This window comes from Emys orbicularis, chromosome 17, assembly GCF_028017835.1.
Source record: "Emys orbicularis isolate rEmyOrb1 chromosome 17, rEmyOrb1.hap1, whole genome shotgun sequence".
NCBI lineage: Eukaryota > Metazoa > Chordata > Testudines > Emydidae > Emys > Emys orbicularis.
The window spans coordinates 3,007,987-3,025,072 of NC_088699.1; the positions used below are offsets into that span (position 1 = coordinate 3,007,987).

A 17,086-nucleotide genomic window follows, 5' to 3' on the forward strand; every position below is an offset into this window, starting at 1 on the left:
GAGAGGTGGGTTTTTACGCTGTTTACACTACAAGTCTCAGCTGAACGTATTATTTTAAACGAGTCTCTTGCAGCTCTGTGCACCCTTCATTTGTGAGGAATCAATTCAATTCAGACGGACTTCTGACCTCAGCCTCGTGCAAGACACTAGCATTCGCACTGAACGCCACACAAAAGGCTGTCTCTCTCAGCCTACACAGTCCTTATTCAGCTGTTAACAGGGCAAACTGGTCTCACAAGGCACAGCGCAGCCAGCAATACTGCTGAGTAATGCAGCCTCAAACATTCTGACTTTGGGCCCCAATCTGCGAGGTGCCAAGAGCCCCCTGGGATGTGAGTGCTCTGTATGCTCATGGCCTTCTGCATCAGGCCTCTGGCTTGTCTGGGCTGGGTTATTCCACATGCAATTGCAAAGCACTCGCCAGCCTCCTTTTTAAACGGCAGCTGCTTTCCTCTTGTGTGTGTAAGGAAGATCCGGCTACAGGGAAAGCCAGGAGGAAAGTGCAAACTAGCAGTGCCGGAACATCTCTTCTGGTGCTTGGCTAGGCCTGGTGAGGTATAAACTGCTGTGGCAGATTCAAGAGATGAACCCAGACAACACAAGAGAGCCCATCAATGCTAATGGAGGACAAGAGAGCCAATGAAGATCTTCGAAATGTTTAGATACTGCCAGTGCCTCCGGCCAGCATTCCCCTCTGTTTCTGGAGGCTTCCAGGACAAAGTAACTGTAATGCCACCACTTCAGTTCCATAGCATCTTTCATGGGAGGATCTCAATGTGCTAACTAACCAACAAGTCTTTGCTCATAACACCACGGCAAAATAGGCATGAGCCACAAAGGGATTATTTCTCCCACTAAGGGAATGCAGTCACATCTGGGGTAGTACATGGCAGCTGCTCAACAGCCCACAGTAACACCATGCAATGATGTAGAAAGGGAAGATGAGAACCCAAATGACTCTACAGGGGGGTATTTCAGGAAGGCTGGATATAATCAGTAGGGTTCTGTGTCTGTCATGGAGGTTGCGGAAGTCACGGATTCTGTGACTTTCCATGACCTCCGTGACTTCTGCAGCGGCCGGTGTGGCTGGCTCCAGGGCAAGCCGCTCGGGCAGCCCCACAGCCAACCACACCAGCCGCTGCTGGAGCAGTCCTGGGGACCGCCTGAGCAGTGGTCCATGGCAGCGGTCCCAGGACGGCTAGAGCAGCCGCTGTTGGCGGGCCCTGGCAACTGGTGCCACTGACCCCCTCAGCAGCACCCCCCCCCGGGCACCCCCACAGCAATGACACCCCCTCCCCCCAAAGATGTAGTCAGGGGTATTTATAGTACAAGTCATGGACAGATCATGGGCTGTGAATTTTGGTTTATTGCCCATGACTTTTATTAAAAATACCCTTGACTAAATTGTATCCTTAATAATCAGCAATTTAGAATTCAACCAAGACACCAGGGTAATGTTCTTAATTCTTATGACAGTTGCTCTGGGATCTTTCATGACCACAGGTGCTCAGGACATGAGTCACCAAATGTACGCAGAACCCTTGAGTCAAAACATTGTCCAACTCCTTGTCTCACTGGACAAACCAGTGAGCTGGCCGCACCTTTTTCTTGTGAACGTCTGGGCTGTAAACAAGTTTCTGGATTTCGATAGCAAAGCTATTGACATGGCTACGTACCACAGCTTTCATTGGTCACTCTGCAGCACCTCTCAATGGGACCTAGCCACACATTAACAGTCGCGGATTATTTATCATAAATCAAACAGCCAACCTACCAGTCGAATGTTGTCTTCTGGGCGGAGCAGGATGAACATGGCCTGCAGGTGCTGCTGGAGATCCCCTGAAGGAGAGAGGGAAAGGTGAGGACGCACATAAACACCTTTAGTCACGTCCTACCTCCTGGCATCCCAAACATCCCCTGGGCAGGTGCTGTCCTGGCTGCCGCCAGCTCCACCTGTGACTAGCGTCTCTCTGTGTCGTCAGCTCTTTGCTCTGTGCCATTACCGGGCTCTCTGGGCAGACAGGACTTGCACTCTCTGGGTAATGTTTGTCCCTCGAAGACCTGTTCCAGAACACCTCTGAACACTCTATGTCCTAGCCCCATTCTGGTCTTGTGTCCCCCACATCTGGGTTGTCCCATTTACTTCACCCGGCTCAGTGATTGCACTCTGGCTCAGGTACCCCCACGACGTACAATCCACTCCTTTCTTAGAGCAACGCTTTCCCATTTTGGTTCATGGGCCACCCCCAGCTGCCTGCCCAGGATATCAGGAGAGCCATTAATGTTAGCTGGAAATGCGAGCTACAGGTTTATTGGTGGCACTGAGAAAGGATGCAGGTGCTATCCCAGCTGCTCAATACATTAGAAGCTTGTTAATAAGAAAGGGAGTGGAGTAGCACACATTCCCAAGCCAGCAGGCATTCACAAACCAAGCCCAGATTAATTCCCGGCCTACATCTATTCCCCTTTGCACCTCCTGGGAGTCAGAATTTGCAGCAGTGCTGCTGCTCAGGACATGGAGAAAGAGGGATGCGTCTCCAGCAAGCACCTCATTCTATGAAATGTCAGTGAGCAACACAGCCTCCAGCAAGAGACCCTCTCTGCAACAGCCACCTGGAAAAGTCACTTGCAACCCCAGGTGGCAGCTATCACAGAGGAGTGGGGGTCCATTCTTCCACCCTCTCCTTTCTCATGCAGATGGAAAGCTCAGACTAGTTAACCGGCTCCTTAGGGAAGGACAAAGGTTTCAGTGGAGCAAGTGATCAGCACTATAAAGTCTTGTGGACAGTAAAGGTTATGGAAACCTTAGTCCAGCGCCTCCTAGTGACAGCATATTGCACTGCCATGCAGGGAATCTGGGCCCCCAGGTTTCCAAGAAGGCGGGGGCTGGGAGAACTGGGGAAATATTGCACCCGGTCCTTGGGCGAGTATCTTACACTGCTCTGGAACGGCTCCCCATCGCCCGCAGTGCTGAAGAGAGCTAGTGGCAGCATCTGGCCCCCTCCACCAGATGGGACTTGAATACAAGGCTTTGTGGGGGTGGGGAGACACAGGAAGGGGGAGCTTGGAGCTTGCTCCCACCTTACAAATTTCAGCATCTGCAGAGTTGGTCCAAGAGCCTGTCCTAGGACAGCGTTTCATTGGGGCCTCAGCTGGGCAGGAGAAGCTAGGAGACTGTCACTGGAAATGCTGAGTGACTACTACAGGCAGACAGCCCTGGACACAGAGAACAGGGTGAAACTGGCTCATCAATGGGATACACACAATTCTCTGCACCTTCGTTGTTCCTTCGCTCTCAACACTGCAGACTCCTGGCGGTGCCACCAGGAATCACACGAACTAGCACCAACTGGTTAAGACGACAGCGTTTTCCCCTTGGGAGAGCTCAGAGCGCCAGCAGTTCTACATCTCCCTTGCTCCAGATGGCTCCTGGCAGCACGAGGGCTTCACTCACAGGAAGCATCTAAGAAAGTGAAATACTCTGTGCCCCAAACCTTTTCCAGATCAGATTAGACAAAACTCAGCTACAGCCCCCTAGGGTCTTTAACAATCAGCCCCTGTCATGCTGGAGCTGCAAACGGCACCTAGGAGGCGAATCCCTAGGTATACGCTATGGCTAGCTTCCCTCCCAGCTGCCGATTTCAAGGAAAGACAAAGCAAGTTGCCGAGCAGGTTTCTCTCTCTGGGAGACTCGGAGGGGCCAGTTGGGAAGATATTTTATCCTTCTGATACAGAGGGAGATTTTTTGTATTTCCCCATATTTCCCTGTTGGCCAACAGCCCAATCAACCCTGGTGGAGACTTTAAACTTTACACCAGAGAGAGAGACAACATCCCTGGCCAGCTTTGCTCCTCTCCCACGCCCCATGTGAGTGATGCAAACACCAGGTGTTATACACCCTGGAATGGGTTCCCTAGGGAGGTGGTGGTGGAATCTCCATCCTTCGAGGTTTTTAAGGTCAGGCTTGACAAAGCCCTGGCTGGGATGATTTAGTTGGGGTTGGTCCTGCTTTGAGCAGGGGGTTGGACTAGATGACCTCCTGAGGTCCCCTTCCAACCCTGCTATTCTATGATTCTATGACCTGGGCAGAGGGGTACACCATGTTACGCTGTTATCGGGCCCTGTCGGGTTGGCACCACTGGCATTTCAAGGGCAGCTACCACATCTCTAACACAACCCCCAGCAGGGCACGGTGGTAACACAGGGCTGACTTTGTTTAAACTGGGCTGGCAAGTGGGGTACAAGCTACCAGCCAGGGTGGGAAGTTGGACTTTTCTAACTTTAAGTAGACATATCCCCTTGGGTGTTTACATCTTGGGAAGCCGCGACATCTTTTCTTGGCTCAGTCCGGCCCTGACAGAGTCCAAAAGAATAGACAAGTTAGCTCCCTTCACACAGTGAATTTTGCCAGGCACCACTTGGCAGCGCTCGAGAGGGAGCCATGGGCAGAAGCCAAGTGTGGAAGGCTGTTTTCTTAGCTGGCCAATCTGCCAACTAGTCAATTTCCCCTTTTTGGGCGTGATGCTATTAAAAAAGCCATGGGGCTAGCATTAAATATGTCCTGTTGTGAAATAATAAATATCTTGTTTGCGGGGACTCCCACACTCCTGCTGAATGTGGGGAAAGAGGTTAGAAAAGCATTCCTTCTCCATTTCTCTCACGGCCGGGAGAGAAATCCGTTTGCCAGAATTCTGTGTGCACCAGAGGTTAGCAAGCTGTGGTGCTGAGCCAGGCAAAGGCCAAGAATGGAGATGGAAGTTTCGTTTCCATATACTCCTCTCACCACCAGTGGTTGGTTCACAAATTGGAACCATGTTGTGTCCAAGACTGTGCAGCTCAGATCTGTTCTGCCTTGTGTGGTGTAGTTGATTTCACCAGGCAACGATAAAAACAAGTACTACTACTTCATAGATAGGATTCGCTGTGTGCACATATATTCAAATATATACATAATATACAATAGGGAGGAACTGGTTGAGAATTTGAAAGTGGAAGGCAGCTTGGGTGAAAGTGATCATGAAATGATAGAGTTCAAGATTTTAAGGAATGGTAGTAGGAGGAAGAACAGCAAAATAAAGACAATGGATTTCAAGAAGGCGACTTCAGCAAACTCAGGGAGTTGGTAGATAAGACCCCATGGGAAGCAAGTCTAAGGGGAAAAACAATAGAAGACAGTTAGCAGTTTTTCAGAGAGACATTAAGGGCACAAGAGCAAATTATCCCACTGCGTAGGAAAGATAGGAAGTTTGGCAAGAGACCACCCTGGCTTAACCAGGAGATCTTCAATGATCTAAAAATCAAAAAAGAGCCCTACAAAAAGTGGAAACTAGATCAAATTACAAAGGATGAATATAAACAAACAACACAAGCATGTAGGGACCAGAACAAAACCCAGGTCAACTAACTCCCAATCCTGTAGGTCACACTGCCTCCTAGAATACAAAATACAATGCTGCAAGTGATCACACCAAAGCAGGTTTGCCCTTGCAGAAATTTGATCTCTGTAGACTCCATATTCACTACATGAGAGTTTTCTTACTCAGCCAACTGTACCCCTGATCCCTTTGGAAGTCAGCTCTAACACATGGAGTCTGGGCACCAGAGAGCTGTAGTTCTGTTTATGCTACCATTGCATGATCTATTCTGGCCAGGATCACACCTGAATTCCATCCAGCTGGGATAAAAGGTGGCCCTCTCCACATGGTAAAGCGAATAGAGCATCTGTCAAGCAGACACTTGGGCTGTAACTGTGCAGCGTATTTTGGAGAGTGAAAAAAAGAGACAGGTCAAGGCATCAGTTCTGAAAGATGCTGGCCCCACTTACATACCACAGACAGATTCACTTAAATCCTCAGCCAAAGAGACTGGCTTTAAACCAATGTTAGGCCCATTCTATTTTCTTTGAAAGGCAGGGGTTTCTTATGCCCCAACCCAGCCTCCCACAGCTCAGCTTCTGCTCCTGCCATGGTTTTGGCCAGGGGGGGAGGGGAAAGACAATTTTCTGACTCCTGACTTTGTCCTTAGCACTGTTAACATTGGCAGTCGGGGCGGGGTGCGTGCGTGGAGGAGACTCTCCCTGACCATCTCTTTGGTTCGGCAGCCGGGTGACATTCTAACGACACGCCAGAGCCATGGAAATCATGGCCGGAACCGACTGAAGTCACTCTTTTGGGTGGTCGCTTTTTGGCAAGGACAGAGTTGAATCCAGCCTCTTTGGTTTTTGTCTGCCCCAGGTGGAAGTTCGAAGTTCTCAACATTATATGTCCCCTTCCCCCACCAGTGATTGTTTAATGAAGGGGAAAAAAATCGGAGACACTATGATGCCTGTAAAGTGCCATCCATGAATCAGCACCATGTACACACTGAGCAACCGTCTTCCCTGCAGCGTTTGGTTTTCGTTATTCAGAGACTGACTTTTCCAACAAAGGATCAAAACAGAAAACAAATCAAGCTTCCAGCAGACAAAGAGGGTGGAATTCTGACTCGCTTCATATTATTCATTCCGTACACGAGTCTATCTGAATAAGAGACACATTAACAGACTCCGAATGCTTCCCACCACCACTCAGAATTAGAAGGAGGTCTTTATTTTTGCTGTCAGTAAACAAGCTGTTTACAGACCAGGGAGAGCAGTTACTCAACCCAGATTATCCCAGGGTTTGGACGTTATGCACCAATCTTTGCACATGGACCCCAATACAAAGGTTATTGAATACATTAATAATGCAGGACATCATCCTTTGGGGGAGACGCATTTGCACTAATGCACTTTCAATAACGTTACTGGATGGGAAGAGTTTGCACCCTTTGCAATTCAGCTGTTTATGTAGAACCAGTGACCACATGGACGTGCCGTCACGATCGCTTCAATAAATCCCCACTTTGATGAAAAGACAGACCGAGCGCTTTGGATTTTGTTGGGAAGGGATTGCTGCATTCACGTTTATATTACTGGGACCCTTAGGTCTACCAACATGACGTGTAGCAGCCTCGAGAGACGAATGTCTGAGATGAAAGCCAAGAGCTGCACTAACATGGCTTTTGGTGGGTTGGCACCGAATCCCAAAGAGGAGAATTTAGGGGACCGGGCAGTCAGGAAAATCCAGGCTGTCAGATGTAAACAGAGGCGGTGTATTTACCTGCATGCTTGTTGCGCCTGTTGTTGATTCTGGGGGTAGAGGACCCATTTCCTCGGGGCAGGAAGAGAGCCGCACCTTTCACAGTGAGGAAGCTTTCGCTGATGCTGCAAGGGAAAGAAAACTAATGAGCCAGTAGAAAGGAGAGAAAGCACCATGACAAACAAGGGCCCTGGACAGGGAAGATACTTAGACCCAAACCATGGTGCTGGTGAAGGACAGTTAGTTTCTTTCCCCCTCTAGAAATACATTCATGCTCTGAACCCTGCAGTAAGTGAGTCGTGTGTGTAGGGCTATTGAGAGCAACGGTACATAAAGCAGCTGGGGCATTGCCCTAAGAGGTGTTTTTGATTTGGAAACCTAGACGTCTGGTAGACATTTCCACATGGCAATATGTATATCAATGCTTGAAATCCATAATGTAATGGATCTGGCTAATCCTATGCTTTGTTGTTCAGAGAGTTAGCTGATGGCCCCATAGCAACAGATGCCTTGCTTTGTAGTTAGCTGAAGGACCATCAGTCCGTCCAACAGATTAATGGACCATAAAACTCTATTGTCTGATGATTCGTATGATAATTGGCTCATGAAGAGACTCAAATAAATTAAAAGCAAAACCATAATGCTGTTACTTTAAGACACCTTTCATTGGCTTGACTTTGCCCTTAAATCAAGTGACATGAAGACTGAAGTGCACTGCTGAAATAGCTACACAGATCACCGAGACCCTCTTCTGAAAAAGATTTTACATTAAGAAAACTCTAAGTAGCTTTCTTTTTTAAAGCATATGCCTGTTGTAGTTCATTGAGGAAAACATGATTCTTAGCACAACTCGGCTGGGATTAAGTCATCCTGTTACACAGAGCTTGGGGCACCTGTTTTACTCTGAACTGAAAGGGGAAAACCACACAAACATTAAAAAGTAGTAAATCCAAAACGACAACGCTAGAGTAACAGGATGAACTATGCACGTTCTAGACAGGATATGAGTCCCTGCCATTGTGCACAACAGCTCCATGCCTTCCATGAGAAACCAGATCGCTGGGTTCGTTCACCCACGAGACTAATAGCCTCTTTACACGCCTTTCTCAAGTTAAATATGACAGTTTACTGTTCCCCTCTCAAAGGCTGAGTTAATGAAACGGAAGTTAGAAACAGCACAAAACCCCTCCACATATTTGAGGAAAATGAAAAGTTACAAGAAATGGATAAAAGCTAACCTATGTCAAGTTAACACCCTTCGCACATACTTCCTTTTCACAAGGGTGGCCAGATCAAAGGGCTGTCTTAGCAATCTGATTCACGAAAGCATCTAAGCACATACGTACAGTTAAGCACATGCTTAAGCCCCATTGAAGAAAAAGGCTTTGTAGAGAATTCAGTTGTCACCCAGTAGTCAATGGGACCAGCATGTGCACAAGTGCTTTCCTGAACGGAGGCCTTATTGCTGGATATCCTGACCTTCTCGTATCTGCTCTAACTCCACACACTCCCATGGGAAAGAGTGGATTGCCCCTGCCCTGGAATGGCACCCAAAATGGGAACGCTCTTTGTAGACACATCTCGAGGGAGCCCTCGAGCCCAGAGCTCCTCCCCCGCGCTGCACTTTTTTACCCTGGCAGTTGTACACTTCCCCAGAGGCCTTTTCCATTTAGCCCGTGACTTGCCAGCTCTTTGGTGCCCTGGTCCAACACACCAGAATTTCAAAAGGAAGAAAAATTCTTCCTAGATCAAAAAGGATCAAGAATCGTTATTGTGCTAAATTAAGATGCATCACTGGGCATGCGGACCAGATGTTTTCTCTGGAGAAAAAACAGGCCCTCAGAACCTCCCAGGACAAGAATTTTAGCCAACAGCTCCCCTGGCACCATGTGACAATTATGTTCTCTACAAAGCCTTTAGGCTACGCAGTGCCTTGAAGTTCACTTTGGACATACCAAGAAAATGTTCAGTTATCTTGAAACCACTTATTTTGTGGAATCCTCCTGCCGGGCCTCACTTCCCCATAACTACATTTTTTCCAGTCTGTATTGGCTTCATGCTTCACAGAAGCATGTTTCCGATTTTGCCACTAGAAGAACAGGTTGCTGGACAAGGCTGCTGACCCACCAGCTAGAGATCGTGCAGATAAAGCACAGTTCTCTGCTATGCTGAGCCACTCCATCCAAGGAGATTATAGGGGAACAAAAGCTAACGACAAAGGAATTACTTCCCCCTTTCCTCTGCAGCTTCCTCTCAAAAGGACTGACGCTAGAAAAACGTGAAACGGGCACAGCCAGTCTTCTCAGCAACCACTTAACCCGCACAGCCAGCCACTGATATTGGCCTCCCACTCCACCTGTTTCCCCAGAAGGTTGACATAACATGACCATTTATGAAGATACTTTTAGGGGATTAAGACGAACGCGCGTGGAGGGCTGGGCAGCTTAAACACAGAATTAAAATCTATTTGCTTATATGGTTCAGCCATATTGGTATTAGTCTTCCAGGGATGAGAACGTTCTGTGCCCACCTTCTCCAGCCCTTGTCTATTCTATAGTCCCATGTTCTGTACAGTATGAACAGGGATTCTTGAGGGGAGAAGGGCGGTTGGTATTTATCGCTGGGGGGAAACAGGCGGAAAAGGAACACAGAGTTCAGCATGTTTACTTGATACCATTAAAATATGTTTTCTGGCATTTCTAGTTCTTACTCCTCTGGGGTTGGTGCCTGCCTGAACCAGAGGGGCGCTGCAGAAGTACAGGTATGGAGATCAGGTGTGCCACTGTCCTTCAGACGGTTTGCCACCTGAATGATTTTTGTGCGGTTGGGGTCGGCGTTTCGGGACACCTAGCAGCCTGCTAAGTCGGCGAGAGCTGGAGCATTAATCAGAGGTGCTGCAAGGGCCAAGGAGACGTGTGCATGTCTCAGAAGGGAATATAGTCTCCAGTCGGAGAGGCAGAAAGCAGGTTTTTAAGAATGTGGAAAAACGGATCGGTCCTGTGCAGCAGGCAGATCAAGTAACCAGAACCAAGCAGCCGACAGGGCAGGCATCAGTGAAGGTAACCACCATCAGCCAGCGTTCACACACTCAGCACAGGAGCAGGGGGCGTGGGAGGGGCCAAGAGCCACAAGCATGCGTGGGGTCTCTTGCCACACCGTGACAGACAGGCTATGGAGACGCAATGGCTGAGCGAGGAAGGCACATTACTCTCAATCAGCAATCAGAACGCCCTGTATTGCTCTCCCTACCTGCCATTTGAAGATACGGCCGTGTGCACTACAGCTGCCAGCTGAGTGGTGGGGGGGTTTGTTGCCCTGGTGTTTGTTTTGAATTACCTTCAGAGTATTTTTCTCCAGCGCATTCCCATGCTGGGGTGGAGAGAAAGGCATGCTGGGTACGGCCTTCAAATACATCAGATGTGAAAAGTAAATTCATTGACCTGAGTCTCTGTTCCCTTGGCCTTTCTGCCAGGGCGATACAATAATAGTTACAGTAGCAGAGTCATTTGCCATTTAAACTAGGGTGTGCCCCACCCCCAGCTTCCAGCATCACCTGCTTCCTCCTGCAGTGAGGTCACAATGCTAAATGCATGACATCATAATGGAATCCAGTGTCACGCACAGACACCAAACACGGGGCAATGACTTTCCTAAGGCTCCAAGCAGTGAGAGAAGCTGGGGTTGAAAGGAAAGAGCCCTTAGCAAAGAAAATTAACCTCAAACTACCTGGCTTCATTGACATTCTCTTGGGAGAAGTGGGCCCCACTTTAAAGATACAAAGGCAATTCTTTTGATTTGCCACCCTGCGCACACCTAACAACGGCAGAGCGCTCCCACGCTGGCTCCAATCTGTTCTGCCTGACGGCCACTTTCATGTGCAGCCCCAAGCTCTCCAAAGCAGAGATTACACCAAGCCCAACCCTGGTGCTTACCGTTATAAATACACTCCCCATAAGAAGACACAAGGTTGAGGCCATAGACCCCTGATGACCTAGGAATTTAGCAAGTGGGTAAGACGTGTGTGAACATGAAAATAAGAGAAAAGAAAGTACAGTGGGATTGTAGACGTGTAGAATAGAGCACAGAGCAATTCTTCCACTGAACAGGACTGTTTTTCCAGCTCCCTGCTGATAGCCCTTGATGTGTTGTGTGCCGGGTGGTGCGCACTGACACCTGTACATGTGGTTTAAATCCAGTTTAATGGAACATCCCAGAACTCCTTGGATCTGGAGCCTAAATCAATGACTTCTGGTACTGGAGCAGCCACAAATTGCAACAACTAAATGACTCTCACATAGGACGAAGCTGTGCCCTCCGAGGGGGACAATCCCACCCTCCCGGTGCCCAAAACCCAACCCCTAGGTTTCACTGCAAGGAAGGCAAAAAAATCCAGCCTGCTTCAGTCAATCTGGTTGTTTGGGGAAACATCCCTGCCCAGCCACAAGCCACAAGAATCTGCAGTGACCTAGATAAGGGAGGGAGGGCTGAGTGCTGGAAACCAGCAAACCGGAAGTGGCCCTGAGTACAGGGCTCCAAATCTCATGCCAGATGCCCCGAGAGCTCCAGCTCACCCTGGAATGTGGGGGTGGGAATCTCGAGGGACCCGGCCCGTCCTGGCCTCTTTGCCCTCACCTATCCCGGGAGCCACCAAACTCACCCCTCACCGGGCTTGGGGCCCTCAATGCAGTTAGTTTTTAAATAGGATGCCAGACACGCAGCCAGCCACCACTCACAGGCCACACAAAACCCTACTTCTCCCTGCCTGAGACGACGCCCGAGATGCTCGGTGTTATTCATTCCTTACACGTGCCAGCTGGCCACGGCTCCAAATACACCGCTAAGGAGAGCCACGTGTTTTCACCGTACTGCAAACAGGTATTTAGTGCTTCTAGAGAACTTTCCATTTCCAAAGCACTTTGCCCACACTCCTGGCCATCTGACTGGGACACCAGAACATCTCGTACGGCTTCTTCTGCTGGCCCCACTTCGTCTCCCCAGCACAAAACATTGTGAAATGTGTCTTTATGGATGGTGCTTTAAAAAGAAGGAAAACAACTGCTCTAAAGCACCTGAGCTGCTTCTGGCAACGTCTAATGCCAATAAACACTTAATGAGGGTATTGTGAGCTGGAGGAGAGCTCTCCAGTCAGTCCTGCTTATTCATCAGAGCAGCTTCCTTCCGGCGGGCTTTGTCTGGACCAGCCCTTAGCCAGGCACTTACCAAAGCAGCCCACCTCACGGAGGACTGAAACAGCCACTCTGAAAGGTGCAGCCGATAGGTGGCAGAGGGAAGAATTCCCCTCTCCCCCTATGGCGGCGAGCACTCTGAACCAAGCTGCTCTGCAAAAGACAAAGCCCCCAGCCTTCGTCAGCTCGCTAACCACGAGTGCCGTGGGGCAGAGTCAGGAAGGGGACCTGCGTGACGGTTTATTGGAAGAAGAGCTTATTGTTCAGAGATCCTTTTCTAAAAACGGGGATTCCAGATATTTTATATTTGAACCACCACCACCCCCGATCCCGTGTTTATAGCAAAATGCCAAGTTTCTTTGCTAGTCTATGACATCATTCGCTTGGGCTCTGCAGAAATGGTTTGGAAACTGTGGCCAATATGGAGAGCAACTGCCCTGCAAGACAAGAGGCTGCCCTTCTATTTCTGTGCCAAGTCAGGGGTAGCTGTAGGTCACCGTGACAATGGAGTTATGCTGTAACCATGGAGGCCTGGAAGCTGCCGAGCAAGAGCAGATTTCCCTAAAGGCCATCTCTGGGGGGACAGCACCGCCTGGCAGGAGTCCGTGGCCAGGGCTGATGAGCTGGATCCATATTGCTGGAGCAGTGCCTGGTGCAAGCAGCTATTTCCAGGTAGTTTGTGCTGCAGCTCTCTGCCCCACGCACAGGGCTGCCCCACGCACAGGGCTGCCCCACGCACAGGGCTGCCCCACGCACAGGGCTGCCCCACGCACAGGGCTGCCCCACGCACAGGGCTGCCCCACGCACAGGGCTGCCCCACGCACAGGGCTGCCCCACGCAGCTCCAGAGGGCGGCAGTTCGGATTGTTAGAGAAGGGAGGTAGAAAGCTAGAGGCACTGACAAAGCAAAAGAGGCGAGTCCCAGCGCGTTTACAGCTCCCCACCAGAAACGAAACAGCCTGCAAGTTAGCATGCATGTTCCTGAGTGAGAGCATTCAGCAGACAAAGCACTGCACAGGGGTCCCGGTATCGGACACAGAGTATCCGCGAAGCTGTGTGAACAGACAGGACTGACACAAGGTGGGACAGGGACATGAAGGCACTTGACCTAGCTCACATTCTAGGCACTGGAAGGGTCAGGAAGGGACTTCCAGGTCCCCTGACTCCCAGTCCACTGCCCTAGTAGCAGACCATGCTTTCCGCTCAGAAGAGCTCCGTGGACTAGCACTCCACCAATGGCTAGAAAGAGCAGCAAGCACCAATCCCGAGCCCCTTCCCAAGGCTGCGGAGCTAGGAAGACAGAGCAATGCGGGACCGCACACGGCAGGGTGGTGCAGTGTACCCGAACAAAGAGAACTGCACATTGAAAGTGTGACACTGGGTGCAGAAGAAATGCAAAGCGTTTCAAAGGGAAGCAGGACCAACCACCACGTTGTCCCCCCACCCCCGGGTCTCAGTTCCTGTACGGGAAGGGATTCATAGATTCTAGGACTGGAAGGGACCTCGAGAGGTCATCGAGTCCAGTCCCCTGCCCGCATGGCAGGACCAAATACTGTCTAGACCATCCCTGATAGACATTTATCTAACCTACTCTTAAATATCTCCAGAGATGGAGATTCCACAACCTCCCTAGGCAATTTATTCCAGTGTTTAACCACCCTGACAGTTAGGAACTTTTTCCTAATGTCCAGCCTAGACCTCCCTTGCTGCAGTTTAAGCCCATTAAACTGAGCCAGTGCCCGCACTGCTTTCACCACAGAGCATTCCCTCCACCTCTGGCTCAACACCAAGCCCATGCAAAGGTGCCTTTCCGTCACCCCCGTCAGCACAAAGAGGAAACCAGAAGTTCGTGGTGTACAGCGGATTAGTCCTGTTCCCAAGGGAATGGCAGTCCCGACAGCTGGCAGGCAATTACACCTGCGGGCAGCAGTGGGACAAAGGGCAATATGAGAGTGCACTGATGGCCATCTGCACCCTGGACTACTGCTGTGGCGTGTTCTGCAGGCAACCAGAGCGAGTGCATCAGACTAGAGACAGTGCTCGGCCCACTCGCCGCTACACTCCAGACACTCTTACGGCCCCCATCCTAACAGCAGCGAACACCACGCCAGCAAGGAGTGTCTCCGACAACACGGCTGGGGTGTGGGGGGAAACTATTACCCTCACTGACAGATGGAGAACTGCAGCACAGAGAGAATAAGTGATGTGACGTGACGTGACCAAGGGCACCCAGGATCTGTGTGCAGGGAGCTGAACCCATTTCCCACAAGTCCCAGGACAAGGCTGTCCTTCCCCAGGCTCCTGCAATGCCTGAAGGAAGGAAGGAAATAAGAAACAGACATGGATGTTGTGGAAACAATTCTGCAAGTTTAGGAGATTCCAAACATTGGGCCTCTCCTCAGATGTTTGCCAGGACAAAGCAATTTGCTACCCGTTTCCCCCTGTTATTGGGGTTTATTTGTTTTTCAGCAACCTTTCCTTCCTGCCCCCCTGTGCTGTGCCCATCTTTTGAAGCCTCAGGTTTTGGTCACCACCAGAGGAAAGCGACTGCATTAGGGAGTCATTTCGTAGAGCTATTCTTGCGCTCCAGTTGAAGTTTGGCTCGTGGCTACTTGTCGCAGGCACTAGGGGATTTCACGCAAACTGCCAGGCTCCTAGGGCTGTATAAAGCTAAGATAACACTACGAAGCCCACAGACAACAAGTGCGTATTAAAACTCAGTCACCAAAGGCTGGCATGACAGCAGGTGGAACCACACGAGACTAGAAAATATGTCCAGGCAGCCCAGCGGGGTTGGTTGACAGTATGAGCTTGTATGCCTAGACCTCTCTGACCCCAGGCACAGAAAACAAACCAAGTGCCGAGCAGCAGACAGGCTGTGGCTTACCGAAAGGGCACCGTGACGCGTCTGTGGAAACAGCAATGCTAAGGCCGAGGGGAGAACAGGGAAGTAGTAGTCTGACTAAAGTCAAGCACTTGCCATTCTGCACTTCTGCAACTTGAGAAACAGCATGGGGGGAAAACAAACCAAGCGTGGGAACCGAGCGCCGACTCACAGATGTTTGACGCAAACTGCATTTTTAGCAACATCTGCACTTGTACAAAGCTTGAAAACAAAGGAGTTGTCAACAGGCATTTCCTCTGCTGGGAGGTGGGGCTCTCTCCAGGGAGTTAGCGATGATGAAACAGGCAGACAGCACACACTCCAGCGGTATATACATGGTGGAACAGCATCTCCTGCCCCCCACTCCACCTCAATCAAATCCTTTTCTACCTCGACAGCTTGGCTAACATGGAGGGCATCTGCAGAAGCTGCCCTAAGGTGAAACTAGAAGTGGCTGCGCGTGAGCCACAAGGCGCTCAGATACCCTGGTGATGAGATGCCGTAAGAACCTGAATGGACTGGAAGGGCTTGGCTGGTTTGCATTAAATTCTCCCTGCAAAGAACGTTTACAGCAGGAGCAGACTGGACAACCCTCAAAAGGAGCTCTCTCATCTCATGCAAACGTAACAACCCTGCCCAGACAGGGAAGTGACTGGCCCAAGATCACATGGCAAGCCAACGGCAGAGCTGGTGACAGAAGCCAAGAGCCCTCATTCCCAGCCTGGGCTTCCATGACTAGCTCATTCTTAGCCATCTCCTGGGTCTACAGCTGACAAATCCAACACATCAAGTATCCCGGAGTTCGTTTGGCATCTGTCCTTCGCTTCCCTCTTGCGAGAGCAATTGGCTCGGCTGCTTTTTAAACCAGTTATTTTGAAAAGCAGCAGAGCCAATGCTCCCTCCGACAATCGCTCTCACAAGAGGGAAGCGAAGGGCAGATGCCAAATGAAACCGAGGCCATTAAGCCCTCGGAGGAAATGTTACCAGCCTTCTGGTACCAGCCATGCCAATGAACCACCAGCCACAGGGCCCTACAATGGGAGCTGGATATTTACCCCTCATGCTTCAGTGCCCCGCGGAGTGGCACACAAGCCCAGCGGTGATAGCTTGAGCTCTCGGGGAACCCAGGAGTCTCCCCTTGTATCCTGGCTCTGGCTGGGCCTCATGGCAGATCCCTCTCTCTGTGTGTGTTTAACAGGAAAGCCAGGTTATTCCCGAACTCCCTCTGTGCTGACACAGACCCGCTCCAGACAAGCCGCTCTCCCTCCTCCACAGGACTCCGTCCCCCGTAATGTACAGGCCAGAGAAGTTTTGGGGGAGAGGGATCAAGTGACTCTGGAGGGGCCCCAGTTCACCACAATGCTGCTGCTGCAGAGAACAGGAGACGCTACGCCAGAGGCTAAGCAAAGGGCTCTCATCTCAGCAGCACAACCTGAGCTGCTGCCAACAAGGGTGTGGCAACACCGTTCAGTGTTCTCCAGGCAATGCTTCAGCCCACGCAGCCGCAACAGGTCTCAGCGCTGTCCTGCGGACAGCCGCAGCACCTGGCCCATTCCTCCTCCTCTTCTTGGTGCCCTGAAGTCAGCTGGGCTGCCAGCATGCAGCGCCCCATCAGGTTCATTCCCTTGCAGGCACACAGGGAATGGATTCATTAAAGGAACAATGAAGATGGCTTCCTTTAAAACCAGACTCCAGAGAAAGGAGTCAAACTCAGTCAAATTTCAGCGGCTAGTGCAGATGATGTCAAAGCCTGCACGCTTCCCCTTGACCTCGCCTGCACTCTCCAAAGCTCCTATGAACGAAAGAGCCCAGCAATACACTTCCCGCCCCTCCCTGCTCAAGGAAGCAACGTAGCAAGTCCCTTCATGTGGGCACAGGTTCCTGCTTTGACTCGACAAG

The 17,086-nt window shown here is 50.4% G+C and overlaps 1 protein-coding gene across 1 annotated transcript in view; it reads right to left on the reverse strand.

Moving 5' to 3' along the window:
* Positions 1 to 17,086, reverse strand: part of SSH2 (slingshot protein phosphatase 2) — a 60,545-nt gene that overhangs the window by 28,789 nt on the left and 14,670 nt on the right. The window contains exons 2-3 of the mRNA XM_065418118.1: positions 7,140 to 7,243; positions 1,775 to 1,839 (exon numbers count right to left, since the gene is read on the reverse strand). Coding sequence (XP_065274190.1) covers positions 1,775 to 1,839; positions 7,140 to 7,243 — 169 coding nt within the window. The remainder of the gene's footprint in view (positions 1 to 1,774; positions 1,840 to 7,139; positions 7,244 to 17,086) is intronic.